The 20,055-nt window shown below is 47.9% G+C and overlaps 2 protein-coding genes across 3 annotated transcripts; one reads left to right on the forward strand and one right to left on the reverse strand.

Annotated features, from left to right (window-relative positions):
• The first annotated feature begins 889 nt into the window (after positions 1-889).
• DFFA (DNA fragmentation factor subunit alpha) lies at positions 890-8,619 on the forward strand. Of its 2 annotated transcripts, XM_036123482.2 has the most exons (6): positions 891-1,092; positions 2,826-2,987; positions 4,262-4,404; positions 6,531-6,720; positions 6,937-7,088; positions 7,833-8,180. In XM_036123482.2, the coding sequence occupies exons 1-6, from the start codon at positions 969-971 to the stop codon at positions 8,043-8,045; spliced, it is 984 nt and encodes a 327-aa protein (XP_035979375.1). In that variant the 5' UTR covers positions 891-968; the 3' UTR covers positions 8,046-8,180. The 2 variants fall into 2 exon arrangements, with proteins under 2 accessions (XP_035979373.1, XP_035979375.1); XM_036123480.2 differs by lacking the exon at positions 6,937-7,088 and having other exon boundaries at positions 890-1,092; positions 7,833-8,619.
• Positions 8,620-14,054: 5,435 nt separating this feature from the next.
• Positions 14,055-16,371, reverse strand: CORT (cortistatin). Its single transcript, XM_036123483.2, has 2 exons — positions 15,971-16,371; positions 14,055-14,746 (listed from the first exon to the last, which is right to left on the reverse strand). The coding sequence occupies exons 1-2, from the start codon at positions 16,268-16,270 to the stop codon at positions 14,531-14,533; spliced, it is 516 nt and encodes a 171-aa protein (XP_035979376.2). The 5' UTR covers positions 16,271-16,371; the 3' UTR covers positions 14,055-14,530.
• Positions 16,372-20,055: the final 3,684 nt, after the last annotated feature.

Below are 20,055 nucleotides of genomic sequence, written 5' to 3' on the forward strand. Positions count from 1 at the left end.
CCCTACCAAACACTGTTTTAAATGCCTACCCTTTTCTTATGAGATAATATCTTATTTTCTTATAAAAAAAAAAATACGAAAGAGACTGTATGAATATGGGCTATTTCTCGTTTACATAATATGCCCTCACCTTTTAAGCGAGGAACCATTTTGATTTTCTTATTATTATTTTAATGTTAAATTTTTTTCAGAGGGGGTAGGTAGCAGTATTAGAACGAAGATGAATTTATTGCCAAGCAGCATCTGGACAATCTCAAACAGTGATGTTGTTCGCATTTTCCCTTTCCCCTCTGATTTCTTTGAGACCTTAATGTTTAATCTAGTTATGTAAGCATTTTGTTCCGGGATCCCAACCCAATTTGCACAGCTAAAGCAGGGAATCGAACTGGTGGAAATGTGCGAGTATCTTATGCTTCTCTGTTACATTTTCAGCAGGACTGAAAACTACACTCATCAATTTTTAAAATTGACTTCCTTCAGATTATCCTGAGGGTTGGGACATCTTACAGATCTTTTCAGTTTGGAGAGGGAAAACAAATTAATACAGTACAATGACAGACTGTTTCATCTAAGTATTAATATTATGCATCTATATATGTAAACAACAGTGCTCTAAAAACCCAAGGGAGTGTATATGCGTGTCTTTCATAATGCAAAATAAATCCCTATTGACCTCATTTTGATCCCGCTACTGAAACTCCTAAATACAAAGTAGAAAAACACCCCCCTGGGCCATATTGAGCAACATAACGAAGTCGGCTTCGAACCCAAACACTACAGCTCCCGGCATGCCCCCGGAGCCATACGTGATTAGCGGCAACCAGAACTACAACTCCCGGCGTGCCTTGGTCCCACGCGTGATTTGCCACAAAGAGAACTACATCTCCCGGCACGCCGTGGGCGGGGGGAGGGGGCCGCGCTGAGCCTCCCTGATTTCCCGGTGTCAGTCAGGTCCCACCCTGAAGAGGATGGAGGTGGTCGGGGAGGCCGAGACTGAGACCGGGGCTCTGAAGCCGTGTCTGCTGCGCCGCAACCACAGCCGCGAGCAGCATGGCGTGGCGGCCTCCTGCCTCGAGGAGCTGAGGAGCAAGGGTGGGCACGGGACGCGGGCGGAGGCTGTGGGGGCCCGGGCCAGGGCTGCGGGGAGCCGGGTCGGGTGAGGATGTCTGGCAGGGGCAAGGTGGGGTCCGCAGGAGCGACTTGGGACGGAAATAACCGACATGGGCATAGCGATTATCTCGTGTGAGACTCCTAATGGTGGGAAGGTAGACGGGAATCAATACGCAAATTAAGACCGACTCGACTTAGGTGTCTCGCCTAAAACCACTGACCTTGGACCAGACCCAGCCGCCCGGGCTCCGTACGGTGATACTGGCGCCCCCGGCTGAGCCCCCGGTCCGGTGGGAGCGCCTTTTCACCGTCAGTTCTCTCAGGCACTTGTGCGGCGAAGAGGGAGCCGACCATTCTGGAGTTCCAGACAAGGAACAGGTGCTGTGAGTGACCAGAGTTCAGAGTCCCGGCCCCACACTTACTAGCTGCTTGACCTTGCCCTTTAAGCAGCCCGCGACCCTCAGTTTTCTCATCGGCAAAATGGGTATAATATTTCCAGCCCTGCTTTACAGGATTGTTGGGACTCTCAAAGCAGATGATATATTTACATGACTTACAAGTATTATGAGCCGGTAGCAATAAATTGTTTATCCACGGAAGTTCTACTGGTTAAAGTGTGAGCGGAGCGGTCCCGGGAATGTAGTCAAAGGGGGTGTCAGGGTTCAGTGCTTCCTCTCAGAGTCACCAAGACCCAAAAGATACCAGACAGAAATCTTTCAGAGACTCAGGAGCAGCCAAAACATTATAAATGCTTTAGTGAGATCGTTTTTGCCATATCAACATTCACATATTTTCCCTTGGCATTAGGGTACTTAAGTTTTAGTTCCCCTTGAGTGCATCGGCTGGATGCACTTGGCACGGAAGCTCGTGTAAGTGTTTATGTTCTCTGGAGCTCAGCCTTTGGAAGGCTTGCTGTTCTATTTGGGTGCTGGATAACATTGCCCAACCATATACCTAGTCTTGTGGCTACTTTGCTGCTCACTCTCATCCCATTCGCATTTTAGGCTTTGTCATCACTAAGTGGGATGGTACAGATCTGCCCTGGACAAGACTTCTGCCCTTTGACAATAAAGATGAGAAGCTACCAATACAAACTTTTACTTCTCTTGTGCCTTCCTATAGGTTAGAAAGGTGCAGAGAACGATGCTTCAAAGAACACAAAGCATTTCCTTTTTTCTGTCCTATTCTTTTCTTTTCTTGCTTTTCTTTCTTTCTTTCTTTCAACATTTGACACAGAAGAATTTAAGATGACCACTGAGTAAATGAATGAAAGACTGCTTGTTCACAAGGAATCAAATCAGACTTTGGTTTGTTTTTCATCCAAGTAAAGATACAAGGGCCTTCTAATGTGGAGGTAGAGCAGCTGGAGGAAACTTTTTCAGGAGTCAGGGTTTAAATCTCAGCTCTGACACTTACTGTGTGACTTTGGACAAGTTACTTAACCTCCCTGAGCCTTGGGTTTGACATCTGTAAAATGGGAATAACAATCGTACATACCTTATAGGATTTTTAGGGGAATACTGTATACAAAAGGTACTTAGTACCAGGCATGTGGGAAGTGGTATATTAGTGCTAGTAGTTGGAGTTGTTATTGTAGTTACTGTTAACTACCAGGAATTCTGCTATGCTCTGGGAGCATATATATAGTGGGTTCAGGGACAGATGTAATTTCCTTATGGATATTTGTCAATTGCCAAATATTTTATTCCTCTCAGCCTGTGACATTCTGGCCATTGATAAGTCCCTGACACCAGTCACCCTGGTCCTGGCAGAGGATGGCACCATCGTGGATGATGACGATTACTTCCTGTGCCTACCTTCCAATACTAAGTTTGTAGTGTTGGCCAGTAATGAGAAGTGGACATACAGCAATTCAGGTAAGAAACTCTGGCCACATATATAGTCATCTATGCAGTACAGCATCCACCATGATTCATTTTACCGCACAGGTACTGGTCGCCGTTTGTCTGCTTCAGCATCTATGCAGCCAACATTTACTGAGCACCTTCTGCATGCCAAGGCGTGATGCTGAGTCTTCGGGTAAAGATGAATGAGTCGCGGGTCCAGTTCTCAAATAACTCACAGACCAACAGTAACTAAAATGCAGCATGACAGAGAGATCAGTGCCACAGGCAGAGTCAAGCTGCCTGGTTTCACTCCAGACTATCATTTACTAGCCATGTGACCTTAGGCAAGTTACCTAACTTCTTAGCACCTTACTGAGGTAATAATTTTAGTACCTTTCTCTCCTAGGGTGTTGTAGGGCTGATAGAACATAATATATATCAAACCAGGGTTTCTTGACAATACTATTGACATTTCGTGCTGGAGAATTCTTTGTTGTGGGGGCTGTCCTGTCCATTGCAGGATATTTAGCAGCAACCTCAGCCTTTGCCCACTAGATGCCAGTAGAACCTCTTTACCCCAGTTGTGACAACCAAAAATGCCTTCAGACATTGTCAAATGTCTTCTAAGGGGAGGCAAAATCACTCCCAGTTGAGAACCACTGATAAAAAGCATTTAGATCTTGCCTGACACACAGAAAGGGCTCAGTAAATGTTACACCATCATCATTACTAGAGATACAAAGGGAACTAATATTGATGAGCAAGGACCAAAGGCTAAAAAATAAAAAAGTGTCCCCATTGAAGACAGTCCCCATGCCACTAAATTGAGGAATTCACCCTTCAGCAGCACCTCTACCAGCCACCTTTGTACTCCAAAGTACGGGGACAGCAAACAGTGGCAACAGCTCCTCCAGTCAAGGATAAGACTAATCCCCAAGCACAGGAGAAGTGCTGGTGACAATGAATGTTTTTGTACACAGAAATGGAACACAGAGACACAACAACTCACCTAAAGGGAAGTGTGGTAGGATCCTGGGTGTGCATGACCATGCATCAGGTTTAAAGTGGCTTCTTTCTGTAAGAAGGTTACAGAGCAGTTTCACACAGAAATAAATCGAGGGTGGAAGAGAAGGGAAAATGTAGGTCCTAGATGAGGATTGGCTTCCTCATGAATCCCTGAGGAAAGGCTCTTCCTTCACCACTGAAATTATCCTAAATGGCCAGTCCAAGGCCTGTGTGTTAGAGGAGGAGGTAAACACAGCACCTCAGGTTACCCTGTGACTGGCTTCTTCTCCTCACATCAGATGGAGGCACAGCTTGGATTACCCAAGAGTCCTTTGATGTGGATGAAACAGACAGTGGGTCAGGGCTGAAGTGGAAGAATGTGGCCAGGCAGCTGAAAGAAGATCTATCCAGCATCATCCTCCTGTCCGAAGAAGACCTCCAGGTAAGCCCCCTCCACAACCCACAGCCACGCTCATCTGGCCTCTGCCGCCCCCAGCCCCTTAGTTTTCATGTGTCTTGCCACAATAATTTCATTATTTCTTAATTTTCAAACAATGCTTTGGTGACAACCAAGACTCTTTCATTTTCTAATTCTCGCACCTAGAGTAGAAAATACAGATGCCCAGGGGCGCCTGGGGGATGCAGTCAGTTAAGTGTCTGACTCTTGATTTTGGCCAGGTCATGATCTTGGGGTAGTGAGATCGAGCCCTGAATCAGGCTCTGTGTTCAGCATGGGATCTGCTTGAGATTCTCTCTCTCCCTCTGCTCCTCCCCCTGCTCTCTCGCTCTCTCAAAATAAATAAATAAAATCTCTAAAAAAAGGAAAGAAAATACAAATGCCCAGGCCCCACCTAGACCTATTTAGGCCCACTGGGGAGGTGGGGGTGAGGGGGGATGGGGGGTTGTTAAGGATGTAGTGCCAAAGAATGTGGAATCGGGAGGAGCCGAATTAAATCCCAGCTCCATCGATATGACTTTGAGCCAGTCAGATGTAGCCAGTTTGCCTACGTTTCCTGTCCAGTAAAATTGGGATAAAAATAATATGTGTTAATTCCAAAAAATATTTCTTGAGCCCCTGCCCTGTGCCTGGCAGGGTTCTGTCCAGGGGGTACAGTGGTGAGCAAGCCAGACACAGAATTCTGACGGAGGGGAGCGTCTTAGATGGGTAGCAGGTGGGGCAGTGTGCCGAGAATGGCAGGGCTAGTAGTCTAGGTTGGGAGGTCAAGGGAGGCCCCTTTAAGGAGGTGGCTTTTTGGTAATTTTTTAAACTTACGTATTTGAATAATATGAATACATTCACATGGCTCAAAATCTGAGAGGTATAGAAAGATATCCTGGTAGCCAAAAAGTGAAACCAACCCAGACATCCATGAACTGATGAATGGGTAAATAAAACGTAGTCTATCCACACAGTGGAATATTATTCAGCCCTTAAAAGGAATGAAGGATTAACACACACTGTGACATAGATAAGCCTTCAAAATACTGTGCTAAGTGAGAGAAGCCAGACGTGAAAGGCCACGGCTTTTTTTGTTGCATTTATATGAAGTGGCCAGAATAGGCAAATCCATAGAGATAGAAGGTAGGTGAGTGGCTGCCTAGGGCTGGGGTTGGGGGAACTTTGAGAAGAAATAGGGAGTAACTGCTAATAGGTACAGTTCTTTTCGGGGCAGTGAAGATGTTCTAAACTGGATCGTGGCGATGACTGCACAACTCTGCAAATGAACTACACCCACCTAGGTGTACACTTCATATGAGTGAATCATGTGGTGTGTGAATTTTATCTCCATAAAGCTTTTCGAGGAGGGGAGAGGATATACATGAAAAATCTGACTTCTGCACCTACCCACCAGGTTTCCCTTCCCAGAGATAACCAATCTCTCAAATTCCCATTCTAAATTTTATATACCAGCAAATACAAATATATTTTCTCCTCCCCTATATTACACAAGTGGAAGCATATCTGCTCTTTTTTAAAGAAATATTTGCCTGGGTCGCTCAGTTGGTCAAGCCTCTGACTCCTGATTTTGGCTCAGGTCATGATCTCGGGGTCGTGAGACTGAGCCTGCTACAGGCTCCATGCTCACAGGGCGGCTGCTGGAGATTCCCTCTCCCTCCCTCTCTGCCCCCCACCACCGCTCATGTGCACACGTGTGCTCTCTCTCTCTCTAAAATAAATAAATAAATCTTTTATAAAAAAATACTTGGAGAGTAGTCTAGATCAGTATATAAAAGACACTTGTTCTTTTTTACTACTGCATAGTATTCCCTTTTGTGTGTGTACCAGGACTTATTTAAGGAGTTGCCCCCTCATTGGTGGATCTTTGGGTTGACATCAGTCCTGCTGGTCCGGACAGTGCAACAAAAAACTTAGATCAGTGTCATCTCACACACATGCTTGTCCATAGAATAAATTCCCAGAAGTGTAGTGGGCAAACATGGGCAGGTTCCCAAGAGGCGGCAAGGACAGGGATTGCTGAAGGGAGGAGGGAGCCTGCCATGGACGGGTCAGGGCCATTGTGTTTTGAAAGATTTTTAGGTTTGTTAAAGTCTGCATTTGCTTGTTAGGTGCTCATTGACGTTCCATGTTCAGACCTGGCTCAGGAACTATGCCAAAGTTGCGTCACGGTGCAGGGGCTCCAGAACACCCTCCAGCAGGTACTTGACCAGAGGGAGGAAGCCCGTCAGTCCAAGCAGCTCTTGGAGCTTTATCTCCAGGCTTTGGAGAAGGAGGGCAGCATCTTGTCAAAGCAGCAAGGTAGGACTCACTGGCCAGGGGAGTCACCCTGAGGGCGGAGGGCCTGGAGAGCCTTTCCTGGGGAGAGAACCATGGTTTATAATGGGATCAAACAAGGGGGGAGCCGCAGCTGATGGAGTCTTGAGATCACACAATTCTGTCCTGCCTGACGGAGGGCTGTGTGTGCGGCGGTGTGCTCACAGTGAGGGCCATCTCCGTCTCACGTCCGCTTTGCAGAGGCTGGCGCCAGCTTCAGTAACAAGATGGATGCAGTGGACGCGGGGAGTAACCGCGAGAGCACCTCCGAAATCACCCTTACCGGCCAGGTCCTTACTGCGCTGAAGGAGAAGCCAGCCCCAGAGCTGAGTCTGTCTAGTCGGGATTTGGAGGTGGGCAAGCCCCAGGGACCCTGAGCTGCACGAGCCGCTCCCCCCGGGGGTGCAGTGTTGCCCTGCAGAGGCACGTGCGAGAGTGCTTTTCACCTCTGCAGACCCTCACAGCTGCCCACTTGCCTATTATATGCAAAACATCTCATTTAATCTATATCAAAACGGCTTGAACAAAACGGGGTGCACCCCCTTAGATCGTCAAACATTATTCTCTGGGGCACAGCAGGTTATGGAACGAGCAAAACCTGACAGGGAGGCAAGGCAGGACTCAAGCTTCTAGTTCTGTCAGCCCTTGAGGAAGATCCGTAGTCAGTGAGGCACATACACGATCATGGTGAAAGGCACGCCTGAGCGGGTCCTCTCGTGCTGGCTCCATGGCCAGGGAACCAGAAGCCTGATGCAGAATCCATCAGAGTGGGCGCCGCTTCTCATTCTTCATCTTTGTCCCTGTCCAAAGCACCTCCCCAGTGTCACTGGGAGGGAGGAAACCTGTTGACTTGGGCTGGGCTACATTTCCTGTAAGTGGAGGACTTGACTTTCCAGAGGTCCTCCCTGGCGGTATTGGAGGGTAAGGAAAGGCCCGTGGCCGCTGAATGCGAAAGAACTCCAGCATTTCAGCACCAGGACATAACATAAGCTGGTACTGCCTGGTCCTGCGCCCCTAAAGAAACCCCCAGGAGCCTGAGAGCAGCAGGTGAGGAGAGCAGAGGTCGTGGTTCTCAGTGGTTCTTATTCTTGCCGCAGTTGGTCACCAAGGAAGACCCCAAAGCGCTCGCTGTTGCCTTGAGCTGGGGCCTGAAGAAGACAGAAACGCTGCAGCAGGCCTGTCACCAGGAGCTCAGCCTGCGTCTCCAGCAGGTGCAGAGCCTGCGTTCTCTCCGGAGCGTGTCAGCAAGGAAGAGCTCGCTGTCCGGAGAACCGCGGGAGCCCAAGCGAGCCAAACAAGAGCCCATATAGCCGCCGCTGGAAAGCCTACGACCTTGTTCTCATTCGCAGTGAATACCGCCAGCCTAATTCCCCGAGCTGTGGCCTTCCTACCGGCCTCCCTGCCTTACAGCATGTTCTCCCGGAACAGGCTGCAAGACCAGCCTCCTGTCCCTTCCAGAAGAGCCCTTCCACCTGTTCTGAATGACGAGGCTGCATCAACAGTACCCCACCTCTTCTGATGACACCTTCTTAGGTTCTCCGTTTGAAAGAAATTGTCAAGGACAGTGAAAAGGAATTGTCTCATTTCAGACTCACTATCCTTGTTCTGAAGCCAGAACTGCAGACTTTTAAACACAAATGATGGTTGAGAAGGTGACAGAACAGAGTTGATGTATGGCCACAAACTTGTGTCTCAAGTTAATGAGTTTTTTGGTTTGTGTAAAGGCGCATATTAAGTTTGCAGACCACAGGGACATATGGAGCGTGTAATTCGCCATTTCTAATTGTGAAATTATATCTGTTACCACTGTGAGACTGTTTCCAGTTTTCTAATATGTTTTATCAGCAGGGGGGATGAAAGGTCATTAAATTGATCTCCATGTGATATGACTGTGAGTCTCTCTGGGTGCAAAGCAGAGCCTTCTGGTTTATATACTTCCTGTTTCTGTACAAACTTGGTCTTTGGGTTTTGTACTCTTATTTGGAACAGATTTTCATCCAGATGAATGTCCAGCGTGACATTCAAAAGCCATGCAGGATTGCAGGATATGGGCCGATTCTTCATTATGCAGAATCATCCTGTACGCGGCAGGAAGAACTGGCATCCCCCGCCTCCCCCTACCCGCTCAATGACAATGGCAGTCTGCAGGCCCCAAGACAACTGAAAACATCCCCACACACTTTCAGAATGCCCCTGCAGGGGCACTAATGCCAGCTGGGGATTTTTCTAGCAGGTTGCAGTCTGCTCTGGGCTAGCACTTACCATCCTGGAGCCTCACAAAACTGAGTGAGCTGGCCAGGGTGTGGCTTGTCATCTCACACACATGAGTGAAGCTGTGCTCAGCGAGGTGCAGAGATTTGCCCCATGTCACAAGGCTAATTGGAGGGCCAGGATCCTGGTTCTAATTCCAGTGCTCTTCCCACTTATTTTTTTAAAGGTTTTTTTATTAGAGAGAGAGAGAGCACGTGCACAAGCGGGGAAGAGGGGCAGAGGGAAAAGCAGACTCCCTGCCAGTCAGGGAGCCCAATGTGGGGCTCAATCCCAGAACCCCAGGATCATGACCTGAGCCAAAGGCAGATGCTTAACTGACTGAGCCACCCGGGTTCCCAGTGATCTTCCCACTTACGTGTGTTTTCTCTTCGGTCCACACACTCTTCCTTCTACATCCAGATCACTGGTTTTGTTACACCAACATAATAAGTTAGAGTCAACTCAAACTGGAAAAGATCTCCTGTGTCTACAACATAATTGCCGAAAGATTTCTTACTGCAGGCACAGTGCTGGTGGTATAAGAGAAGCAAATAGCCCCGTGAACACTGTACAGTTAGCCCAGTGGTAAAGGAAGCCTGGATTCCAGAAACAGAATGGTACCTCTACTCACCAGTTCTATCAACATCTCCATCTTTGCCCTACTGAATTAAAAATACTGTCTCGAGGGGCGCCTGGGTGGCTCAGTTGGTTAAGCGACTGCCTTCGGCTCAGGTCATGATCCTGGAGTCCCTGGATCGAGTCCCGCATCGGGCTTCCTGCTCGGCAGGGAGTCTGCTTCGTCCTCTGACCCTATCCCCTCTCAGGTGTTCTCTCTCTCTCATTCGCTCTCTCTCAAATAAATAAATAAAATCTTTAAAAAAAAAAAAATACTGTCTCGAATTATGTCTGTCAGATACACAGGAGAGCTTTAGTTGGCTGGCCTGGGTGTTGGTGTTGGTATGCTCTACTAGAAACTGATCCACCAAACATCTTGGCTGCATAGAATAATGGAGAAAGTACTGTGGGCTTGGAGGGAGCCAAGCCCATGGATGAAAGGGTTAAATGTAGTGTCCGAGGAGGAGCCCAGTACCTAGCCCAGGCAGGAGAGCCGTTTCCCTTATCTCCCCAGGGTGGGGTGGGGGGGGGGGAGCAGAGACAGAGCTGTATGAGGCCCCTATCTATGGGTCTACGAGGCAAAGACGTTAGTCTGCAGACTTGGGCCCAAAATGCGTAACACGTGAGGCTGCAAAGACATTATATTGCCCCTGGTGCCATTTACCTTCCCTGAGCCACTGTGCCTCCAGGCCTTCCAGAATAGAAACGTAGCAGCACAGCAATATGTCTAAAAATAGGAGAGAGTGAGCAGGGCAGCCTGTTCTTACGGTAGGAGAAAAGAATGTCAAAGGAAGCAGCTGGGACTAATGAACTCCGCATTAGCCATATTCCATTCTTTCAACTCAAGTCAAATGTCGGTCCCCATTAGGCAATTGGCTTTGACAGGAGCTGTGCTAATTACCACTTACCAACCTTTAATTTCTGGGGAAAAGCAAAAGGAAAAAAAACTAATGGGTTTTTCATTTTCCAGAGAGAAAGGGATAAAATAACAGTAGTCTGGGAAAAGAAAACCTGCATTAATTACAAAAATGATTAATGTGACTTTACTAACCAGATTGTTTAGCTGTTTTATTTCTTAGCCATCCACTGAATTTTTTCTTTTGGCCTTCAGGGTTTTTTCTCCATTCTATTTTATTTGTAACATTTTGCCTTTATCTTGCTGTGTCTTGTATTACTTGAAGTGTTTAAGGACTTTGTAAGTGATGTGTTCTGAACACCCAGCCACTGCCTGAGTCCTCTGACAGTGGGGTCCTCCGTCCCGCTGGAAGGCCTCCAACAAGGGGGATAGACTCGTTCCCAGGAAATGCATTGAATTTTGAGATTGCAGAATCTCAGAGTTCACTGTTTGCTCAAACTACATCAGAACACACTTTGCAGGGGCGCCCGGCTGACTCCTTTGGTAGAGAGCATGGGACTCTGGATCTCAGGGTTGTGAGAGCAACCCCTGTGCTGGGTGTAGGGATTACTTGAAAATGAAATCTTTTTTAAAAAGAACACACTTGGCAAGTGGACCAACAGGTTAATGAATAGATACTGGATTTTCCTCAATATTTCCCAATACCATGTTCCAAGAACTATCACCAAAAATCTAGCTTTTCCCCAGTTTATAATTATTTTAATAAGACAAGCACCTGTATTTTTGATCACTTAACTAATTATAAGTGGAAAAGATAAATTAGCATTACTTTTATTAGGGTTATGATAAGCTAGAAATAGTGGGTAGCCCAGCTGCCCTTTGCCTTTTCCTTTCTCGTCTAAACACCAAAAATTTCCTTCTTTTTAATACCTACCTGAGTTTTCCTCTTCTGATTTGTTCAAAACGGAACCTAGGGGCTCCTGGCTGCCTCAGTTGGAAGAGCGTGTGACTCTTGATCTCAAGAGCTGGAGCCCCACATTGGGTGTAGAGATTATTTAAATAAACTTTTAAAAAATGGAATCCATAGCTCTACTGAAGAAGCTGCTACTAAGATGTGGGTGATCCCTTCAGCAGGTGCTGTTAAATCAAGGTCTTTAAGTGTCTCCCATGAGCCTACTGCTCTGAGTTTCCTAAAGCCTAGAATGGTTTGCCAACAGTCCTGAAATATGAATACTATGAAGGATTCTGTCGAATGTTTATGTCACACTCAATTCTTCCCCAGCGGTTAAGGATCCATTCTGGTGCCAAATATTAGAAATAAATGCAAGAGGGGCGCCTGGGTGGCTCAGTCAGTTGAACGTCCGACTCTTGATTTCAGCTCAAGTCATGATCTCAGGGTTGTGGGATCGAGCCCTGCATCGGGCTCTGCACACTGTGTGGAGTCTGCTTGAGATTCTCTCTCTCCCCCTCTGCCCCTCCCCCTGCTCCTGTGTGCTTCTCTCTCTCTCAAATAAATTAATAAATCTTTAAAAAAAGAAATGCACAAGAATGAATTACAAGTTGTCCTGGTGCCGATGACCACATCTACACACTTGTCTATATTGAACTACAGAAAGGTATACTTTGAGAAAAGTCTACCCAAAACCTGATGGTAGAAAATTACCCTAATATACCCATTTTACCCTAATGTATTCATCATGAGCATATTAATCTAGTCTACCCTGCAGTTGATGCCAGTTAACATTCTATTCAGCCCCCTGAACTCAGGTAAACTTAGACGTGACAGATTTCCTGCCAGTCTCATTAGCATAGCCTCATTATCCTTCAGATATTACTTAGTTCAAAGTTCTAAGTCCCCAGTCCTAAGGACTGTGTATGTATGACCCCAATTGAGGGGCGCCTGGGTGGCTCAGTCGGTTAAGCGTCTGCCTTCGGCTCAGGTCATGATCCCAGGGTCCTGGGATCGAGCCCCGCATCGGCCTCCCTGCTCCGTGGGAAGCCTGCTTCTCCCTCTCCCACTCCCCCTGCTTGTGTTCCCTCTCTCGCTATCTTTGTCTGTCAAATAAATAAATAAAATCTTTAAAAAAAAAAAAAAGAAAGAAACTGAAAAGCAAGGGGCATGCTTTTCTTCTAGGAAAATCTTAAAAGACAAAGTTCTGAAGGTTAGCTGGCCTTCCAGGCCGGCATCTTGCACCAGTGCACTGACCCAATTACTGCTCTCTTCAAGCTGCTGTGTCTGGAAATCTGGATGCTATTAAGGTCCTCCAACACATTATACTTTACGCAGCTAGTAATTATGGATCTGAGCTCAGCTCTGCAGAAAACAGAACAGAACGGTCAGCAGTCATACTCCGCGCCTTCTCCCCTGATATCCCGAGAAGAGATTACAGTGCTCCTCCAGCCAGCCTTTGCCAGTTTTCCCCATATTTGGCCTGACCCTCAGAAACTTCCCATAACTCCAAGTATGAATCTCTGAACTTTAAAGTTTAGCATCTAAACACCTTCACCCTGGAAGTATTCTTCAGAGTCTGGCATTCAAGAGCCATAAACAATATGCGGAATCAAGCAAGGATTTTGGTGCTATGGGAGAGAACTAAAGATTTGATTAGGGTTTTGAAACTGAGTGATTTGTTCACTCCTCATTTCACTGAAGCAACCCCAAATCCTGGTCTGCATGGGGCTTGACAGCTGCTCGGCCCTGTATTACAGAAAAAGGAACTCCCCTCCTGTGTAGCCATCACTCATTGTCCCTTCTGTGGAAATTCTTGGGGAATGGGAAAATATATCAAGTCATATATGCATGTGGAGGCACTTGGATGGCTCAGTTCGTTAAGCGTCTGCCCTTGGCTCATGTTGTGATCCTGGAGTTCTGGGATCGAGCCCCGCATCGGGCTCCCTGCTCAAGGGGGAGCCTGCTTCTCCTTCTGCCTGCCACTCCCCCTGCTTGTGCATGCGCTCTATCTCTCTCTCTGTCTTAAATAAATAAAATCTTTATTAAAAAATTACATATATGCATCTGTCACGGAACAAAGTCTGGTTCCTGCGATCCTGAAAGTCCTGAATTAGAAGTTGAGGCAAGGGGGCGCCTGGGTGGCTCAGTCATTAAGCTTCTGCCTTCAGCTCAGGTCCTGATCTCAGGGTCCTGGGATCGAGCCCCGCATCGGGCTCTCTGCTCACAGGGAAGCCTGCTTCTCCCTCTCCCACTCCCCTTGCTTGTGTTCCCTCTCTCGCTGTGTCTCTGTCAAATAAATAAATAAAATCTTAAAAAATAAAAAAATAAAAAAACTTGAGGTAAGCAGGCCACAGGCTCGACAGCAGCCCTGCTCTGTATTTGGTTTGAAATAAGGCCTTTAAACAGACTTCGTTCTTCACGACGCAAACGTAGAAGCTCTGATCCATGAAAGAACTGTAACAAATTAAAATTAACCTACTAATGAAAACCAGTATGGGTATTTTATCAGAGAAGGTTTGAATGTAACTCTTCTTATGAGTATGTGAACACAAGATCATGTTTGAGAGCGTGACATTTGTTTTTAAATTGGTTTTCGCCAAAACACAAGAAATAATCATTTTGCTCTTTGAGCACCATGTTAAAAATTTGCTTTTAATACAAGGGAAATATTTAAATTAGACAATTTCTATGAAAACAAACTGAAATAAGATGTTATTCTGGATTCTGGATTCTTAAATATGTCGCCTTTACCTGTTTTAAATCAAAGGAAAGGAGACAAGGGCAGAACTTCAAGCACATAACTAAAGTGAAAAGAAAGCCCAATGGGTACACTACGGCAGAAAACATAAAAATCTTTTTCAAAAATGTTCACTTTGGGGAGCGCCCGGCTGGCTCAGTCAGTGGAGCACGGGACTCTTGATCTCGGGGTTCTGAGTTCAAGCCCCACGTTGGGTGTGGAGATTACTAAAAATAAAATATTTTAAAATATAAACAAATAAATAAAACTTTCCAAATTACACGAGGAGAAGACAACTGTGCAAAGAAGAAAGATCATGGCTGTTAATACGTTTTATTCAGATCCATGGTTACACTCCTTTGCATGAGTGATCAGGGGTGGAGTTTTATTTGCAGGAGGAGAAGGTCTTCCAGAAGAAATCCTTGCAAGGTGCCTTCTCCCGCAGGGACTGCTGAGGGGGCGGGACGTCCTGCCGCTTGGCCACCTCCCCAGCTGCCCCTCCTGTGAAGGGTGCTGCGCCCACCTGGGAGGCCCACTGGTACCGCCCAGCCAGGAAAGTTAAGAGGCTGTTTTTCTTCATTTCTATCACTTCCTGCAGATGCTTTTAAAAAGACGCAGAGGACAAAGAAAGAAAAATAATCAACCATCTGGTTGAGCCAGCATTAAAAGATCTATAATTCCTTCCTCAAAAAAAAAAAAAAAAGATGCTTCAGAAGAATAAATCACACTTCCATTTAAAGGATGAGAAAGTGGGGCACCCGGGTGGCTCAGTCATTAAGCATCTGCCTTCGGCTCAGGTCATGATCCCAGGGTCCTGGGATCGAGACCCGCATCGGGCTCCCTGCTCCACAGGAGGCCTGTTTCTCCCTCTCCCACTCCCCCTGCTTGTGTTCCCTCTCTCGCTGTCTCTCTCAAATAAATAAATAAAATCTTTTAAAAAAAAGGATGAGAAAGTTAAAAGAAAAATAAAATAAAGAATGAGGAAGTTAAGAGAACACCTTAATGAAATTGTTCTAGTTAGAGAAGGAAAAGTTAAGAATTTTCAGTCAAAGAAAAAAAACGGCATGTTTGGCCCATAATCTTGGCTGAGGTCCTTCAATAGACGAGGTCAGGGAATCTATCATTTTCCCTGCCGCCAAGTGCCTGGTCTGACTCCTGGATGTCCACAAATTACTCTTTGAGACAGATCAGATTGAGACGTGATATTCCCCTCTTTCAAATTCCTTAGAAACCTTCTAGGAGTAACCTGATGATAAATGACTTGTCTGAAACTCATCTGGTAATTTTAGAGAAAAATCCATTTTTAATGGCCAACTTTATGTACTCTTTCTTGGAACTTTTTCAAAATGGAAAAAAAAGAAAAATAAATCACCTCACAAAGTTACGAATTCTCACAACGGAAACTGTAACGATGTCAATGAATCTGAGCCAATGAGAAGAGTCCCATACCTATAAATTAAGATTCTAGAAGCATGTGTGGCGAACGCGGGCCGTTGGCGGCCCCATGATTGCCCTGCGATAGACTGGTATGGTCACTTAACGTTTCAAAGACGAGCAGATGGAGATCGCGGGCAGGGAAGCTCCCCCCTTGAGTTTCGGAGCTCTCTGCAGGTTGTTGGGACCACTGGGGGTAAACAAGACCCCGCAGTCTAAGAGGGGACATCGCAGGCTGGGGGGGTGGCTGGGGGGCACCCCACAAAGGTCAGCCCTGCCTGCCATCTGTCCTACACACGCTCGCCCTGGAGCCGCCGGCAAGCCAAGCCAACGAGGCCAAGGAACGAGACAGCCAGAGAGTGGGCTAGCCTGCGGCCCCGTCACTACTCACCCGGCTGTCGTGTCTGGCAAGGCCACCCTCCAGGGGCAGGGCCGCGGTGGCCGCGGTGGCCGTGGCCCCTGAGAGCAGGAGTAGGAGCAGGCAGAGGGGCGGCGGCATCCTGCGGGCTGACCGGCACTTCTCTCCAGCTCTGGGGCTGCTTATCCTTGGGTGCCCCGAAATCCATGTTTTGTGCACTTGGGTCTCATTGAGCGGAGGGGAGGGGTGGGAGGGCATTTTAATTAAGCTCCACCTGCAGCTGGTTTTTTTGTCTCTGTCCCTGTCAAAAGCCTGTACCCCCGCTTCCCTCATCCTCAAGCAGTGATGCACCTGCCTAAGCCCTCAGCCCACAAAAGCACTTTTGGATCGGAGTTAACCCTTCATTAAAGCCACCATGGTTTCCCGAGTTTAGAGCGGATTTGCTTACTTTGGAGGACAGTGCGCTCGCTCCTGAAGGAGTCCCTCTTCCTCATGATCACGCCCACAGGCGACAGGAAGCCTCGAGCACAAAGCCAAGTGATTTCACACAATATAAAATCAGCGGTGGATGAGGAGCTGAGGAGCTGAAATTCTGCCCATGTAAGGTGTGGCGGAATCTGCTGTGGGCCGAAGAGACAAGGGGGGACCGGGGGTGCAGGGAGGTGCTCAGAGCACCTGCCGGCTCTCACCGAATCGCAGGCAAGGAGGCTGAAAACCCAGACAAGAGGGCAGGTTCAGGAGCGCCGGGGGATGCTGGCCCCGGAGGGGGCTGGCTACTTCTTACTCAATGACCTGCACTTGACCTGCTTTCCTGGGAAGTCTGGAGCGTGGAGTCCTCCTCCATGTCCCCCCCCACCCCCCCGGGGCTTCCCCTCCCTGGTCCCAGTTTCAGAATCCCACAAGCAAATGCGCAGACCCTCTTCATCCAACTGAGACAGCCGGTAAACTGAGTCACTGGCCACAAACCTGCCACACGGGGCCAGGAGCCACAGCATGGTTCCAAGTGGAAGTTAAGCAACCGAACGGACGCTCTCTCCAAAAGTGAAGGCTGACTTTCAGTTTTCCAAAGTCCTGGTTTACACCCCTCCCCCAAGGGAAATCTCCATCTTAAGTTCCATGTCAGCAGAGACTTGTAAAGATTCTAGGCAAAACGGGCATGGCCTGAAGAGTCATGGCTCATTACTGCATGTTGCTTCGTCTTTTTTTTCTATACGAAAATAATTTTTTTTGCCTAAGAAAATTCCCACAAATGGTATTAAAAATGGAGATCCTTTTTTTAATTCAGTAGACTCCACGCCCAACATGGGACTTGAATTCATAGCCCTGAGATCAACGGTCCCCTGCTCTACCGACTGAGCCTGCCGGGTACCCCCCAAATGGAGAGCTTCTTACAGATGAGAAATTCACGGCAGCTCGGCCAGCTTCTTATACCCTTGGTATATTTTGCAGATTTTACTGGACAGACTCTTTAGACACTCTGAGCACCTAGTGCATACACAGAACTACAAAGGACCCACACCACCCACACCAGCAGGGCTGGGAGAGCCTAGCCAGGGGGCAGGACCCACAGCCTCCAGTGCAGTGGGAGTGTGCCAGGGAGGGCACAATGGGTGGAGGAAGCCTACGTGCCCTCTTATTCCTGGCTGCCTTCAAGCAGGCGGCCACCTGTCCTGGTCCTTCGAGGAGAGGGCTAAAGACTAAAACCCTGGCTTTGCTCCTGGCCTCTCTGTGGCCTGTTTCCTCATCTGTATAACGGGGATAAAAAAAAAAAAATTAGTACCTACTGCCCCCGTCAGAGAGCTGTCGTGAGGACCCAAGAAGGTCCCGTAAAGCACCCAGCCCACGTGGAACCCACGGCAGGACGCACGTCGGGCAGCGCTAAGAAGACGACATCCTCAATCCTTCTCCTTGTTCCCCAGGGTAAGGAGAAGAGCCGCACACCACAACATGTGGGAGCCCCCCCAACAAGAGCCATGCAACCCAAGGGCTCCTACTTATTTCACCAGCACATCTTACATGCCAGGGTCCAAGTATCTCGGGGTGCCTCCCGCGAGCCCCGCACTGCACAAGGCACCAGCCATCACGTTCTCCAGCCCAGAGCCTGCCCTCTGGGAGCTGATAACCTGAAGTCTTAGGCAAGAACGTGTTTCTGAAAAGATGTCTAATGGGAACTTTTGATTAAAAGGAACTCAGTCCAGAATTATTTTGAAAAACAAAGAGTGCTCCTTCTAAAGGTCCAAATGCGACCAAGAGAGAAGTTAGAGGGTGGAAGACTTTTCTCTAAGAACAGAAGAAACCTAACAGTGAGTGTCCCGTGGCCAGACGGGCTCTGTCCCTGGAGAATTCTGCCGGAGTTCCTAGGTGATGGGGAGCCTGGACTAAACGACCCCTAGGGGCTCTTCAGAAATTCCACAATTCAGTAAAGGAAGAAGCATGTCCTGATGTAGCCTTTCTGGGACATCCAGGTTTTAAAGTATTGTCTGTGTGCGAGCCAGTGCGCATTCCAGCTGCTGGTGTGTGCAGAAAGGGATGCTTTCAAAGTTCCCTGACTCTGGTTAATTTCAGTAATAACACATCACCACAAGCCCTTTATTTCAAGTGCTTCGAGGAACCGGTGCAACAAGACGACAACAAACATTATAAATATAAGTTGCCCCATCTATGTGACCAGGACACACTCCTTCTTTATTTAGTTCATCATTTGGTAAATGGTTAATAGGTTCACGTTTAGAGGAGCTTCCAGGACTCTGAGGAAGCCAGCCCACAAAAACAGGGCCCTCCAGAAGCCCTTTCTGCCATCTGTCCCCAAAGACAGAATCGCACAGGATGATCGGCATCACTGTGGATATTCCAGAGGGAGCGAAACTCCACGTGGAGCATACAGTGGGGAAGAGGCAGCTCCAGAGAACCCAGGAAATGGAGTCCGCTCTTCCTCGCAAAGTCTGACCGCTCCTGTGTTACAAGCCCTGAAAAACGTGTTGTACGCCTGCTCGTCTGAAGTATAAACGGGGCACCTGGGCGGCTCAGTCGGTGAAGCGTCTGCCTTTGGCTCAGGTCATGATCTCAGAGTCCTGGGATCGAGCCCCACATCGGGGCTCCTTGCTCAGTGGGGAGTCTGCTTCTCCCCCTCCTCCCAACACGTGCTCGCTCGCTCTCTCACTATGTCTGTCTCTCTCTCTCAAATAAATGAAATCAGATCATACATAAATATGCAAATACACCAAACGATTACATGAACATCAAGTTGAGTTTCCAATTTGGCTAGAAAACTTCATATCAAAATAGCCAGGCCATGGCCGGGGGCCCTCTCCAGCCCTGAACCAGACACGGACGCCCGTGGCACACATGGAGTTCAACCACTTCCAATCCCCCATATACCCAGTTTGGAGAGCTATAGAAATCCATAAAGACAAGACCCGTAACAACAGTCCTCCCCATTTCCTCTTCCAGTCACATAAGCCCTATTTCACTGATGAGAACACAAAGCTACAGAAAGTCACGCCGCCACTAGAGTCCCAAGACCAGGAAGCAAATCCGCGTCGGCGGACCTCTGGCAAGTCCGTGGCCTCCAGCATCCAACCTCGCCTAATGCAGATTTACAGCTTACCCGAAAAGGAAGCTACTCAGTACAGATCTCGGCCGGGGTGGGACTGTCAGGACGAAGCTTTAGGATTCCCTTCTCTTAGCTGACGTGATGCGTGAATGTCACAGTCCTTTTCTGAGGTGAAAGGAGGAGTCATTTACAGACCCTGAGACTGAGGCTTGATTTCAGTGCTTTCCTGTGCCCACAGCTTAGCCAAACTGTTGTGGGGTGTCTTTTGCTGATCAGTATCCATTCTATCCAGAACACCTGTCCTGTGCTCTCTCATCCCCTCTTTAGGGGGTGAGCACCCCAGGGTGAATACTGTCTTGACTGGTCAGCAGACCCGGGCAGCGCGCTAACCTCTTCAAACCTCGGTCCACACACCAGTACAATGGGTAGAATCACATCCACCCCATCAAGCTGTGAGGATGCACTGAGGTCCTATATGGAGGCCCGGGGCAGCCTGGCACAAAGAGAGGGCTCCCAAATGCGGTCCCGTTCCTTATCCCTCCTGGCCCAGCAGGGAAAGGCATGC

This window comes from Halichoerus grypus, chromosome 5 (genome assembly GCF_964656455.1).
Source record: "Halichoerus grypus chromosome 5, mHalGry1.hap1.1, whole genome shotgun sequence".
Taxonomy (NCBI): Eukaryota; Metazoa; Chordata; class Mammalia; order Carnivora; family Phocidae; genus Halichoerus; species Halichoerus grypus.

What these genes read in the sequence shown, in the direction of transcription:
- CORT (XM_036123483.2), bottom strand. Translation starts at nt 16,270, where the DNA reads ATGAGGGAAGCGGGGGTACAGGCTTTTGACAGGGACAGAGACAAAAAA. An exon ending in TTGCCAGACACGACAGCCGG is followed by an intron (nt 14,747 to 15,970) that starts GTGAGTAGTGAC and finishes TCTTTTTAAAAG; the next exon opens with CATCTGCAGGAAGTGATAGA.
- DFFA (XM_036123480.2), top strand. Translation starts at nt 969, where the DNA reads ATGGAGGTGGTCGGGGAGGCCGAGACTGAGACCGGGGCTCTGAAGCCG. An exon ending in CGAGGAGCTGAGGAGCAAGG is followed by an intron (nt 1,093 to 2,825) that starts GTGGGCACGGGA and finishes TATTCCTCTCAG; the next exon opens with CCTGTGACATTCTGGCCATT. An exon ending in GTGGACATACAGCAATTCAG is followed by an intron (nt 2,988 to 4,261) that starts GTAAGAAACTCT and finishes TCCTCACATCAG; the next exon opens with ATGGAGGCACAGCTTGGATT.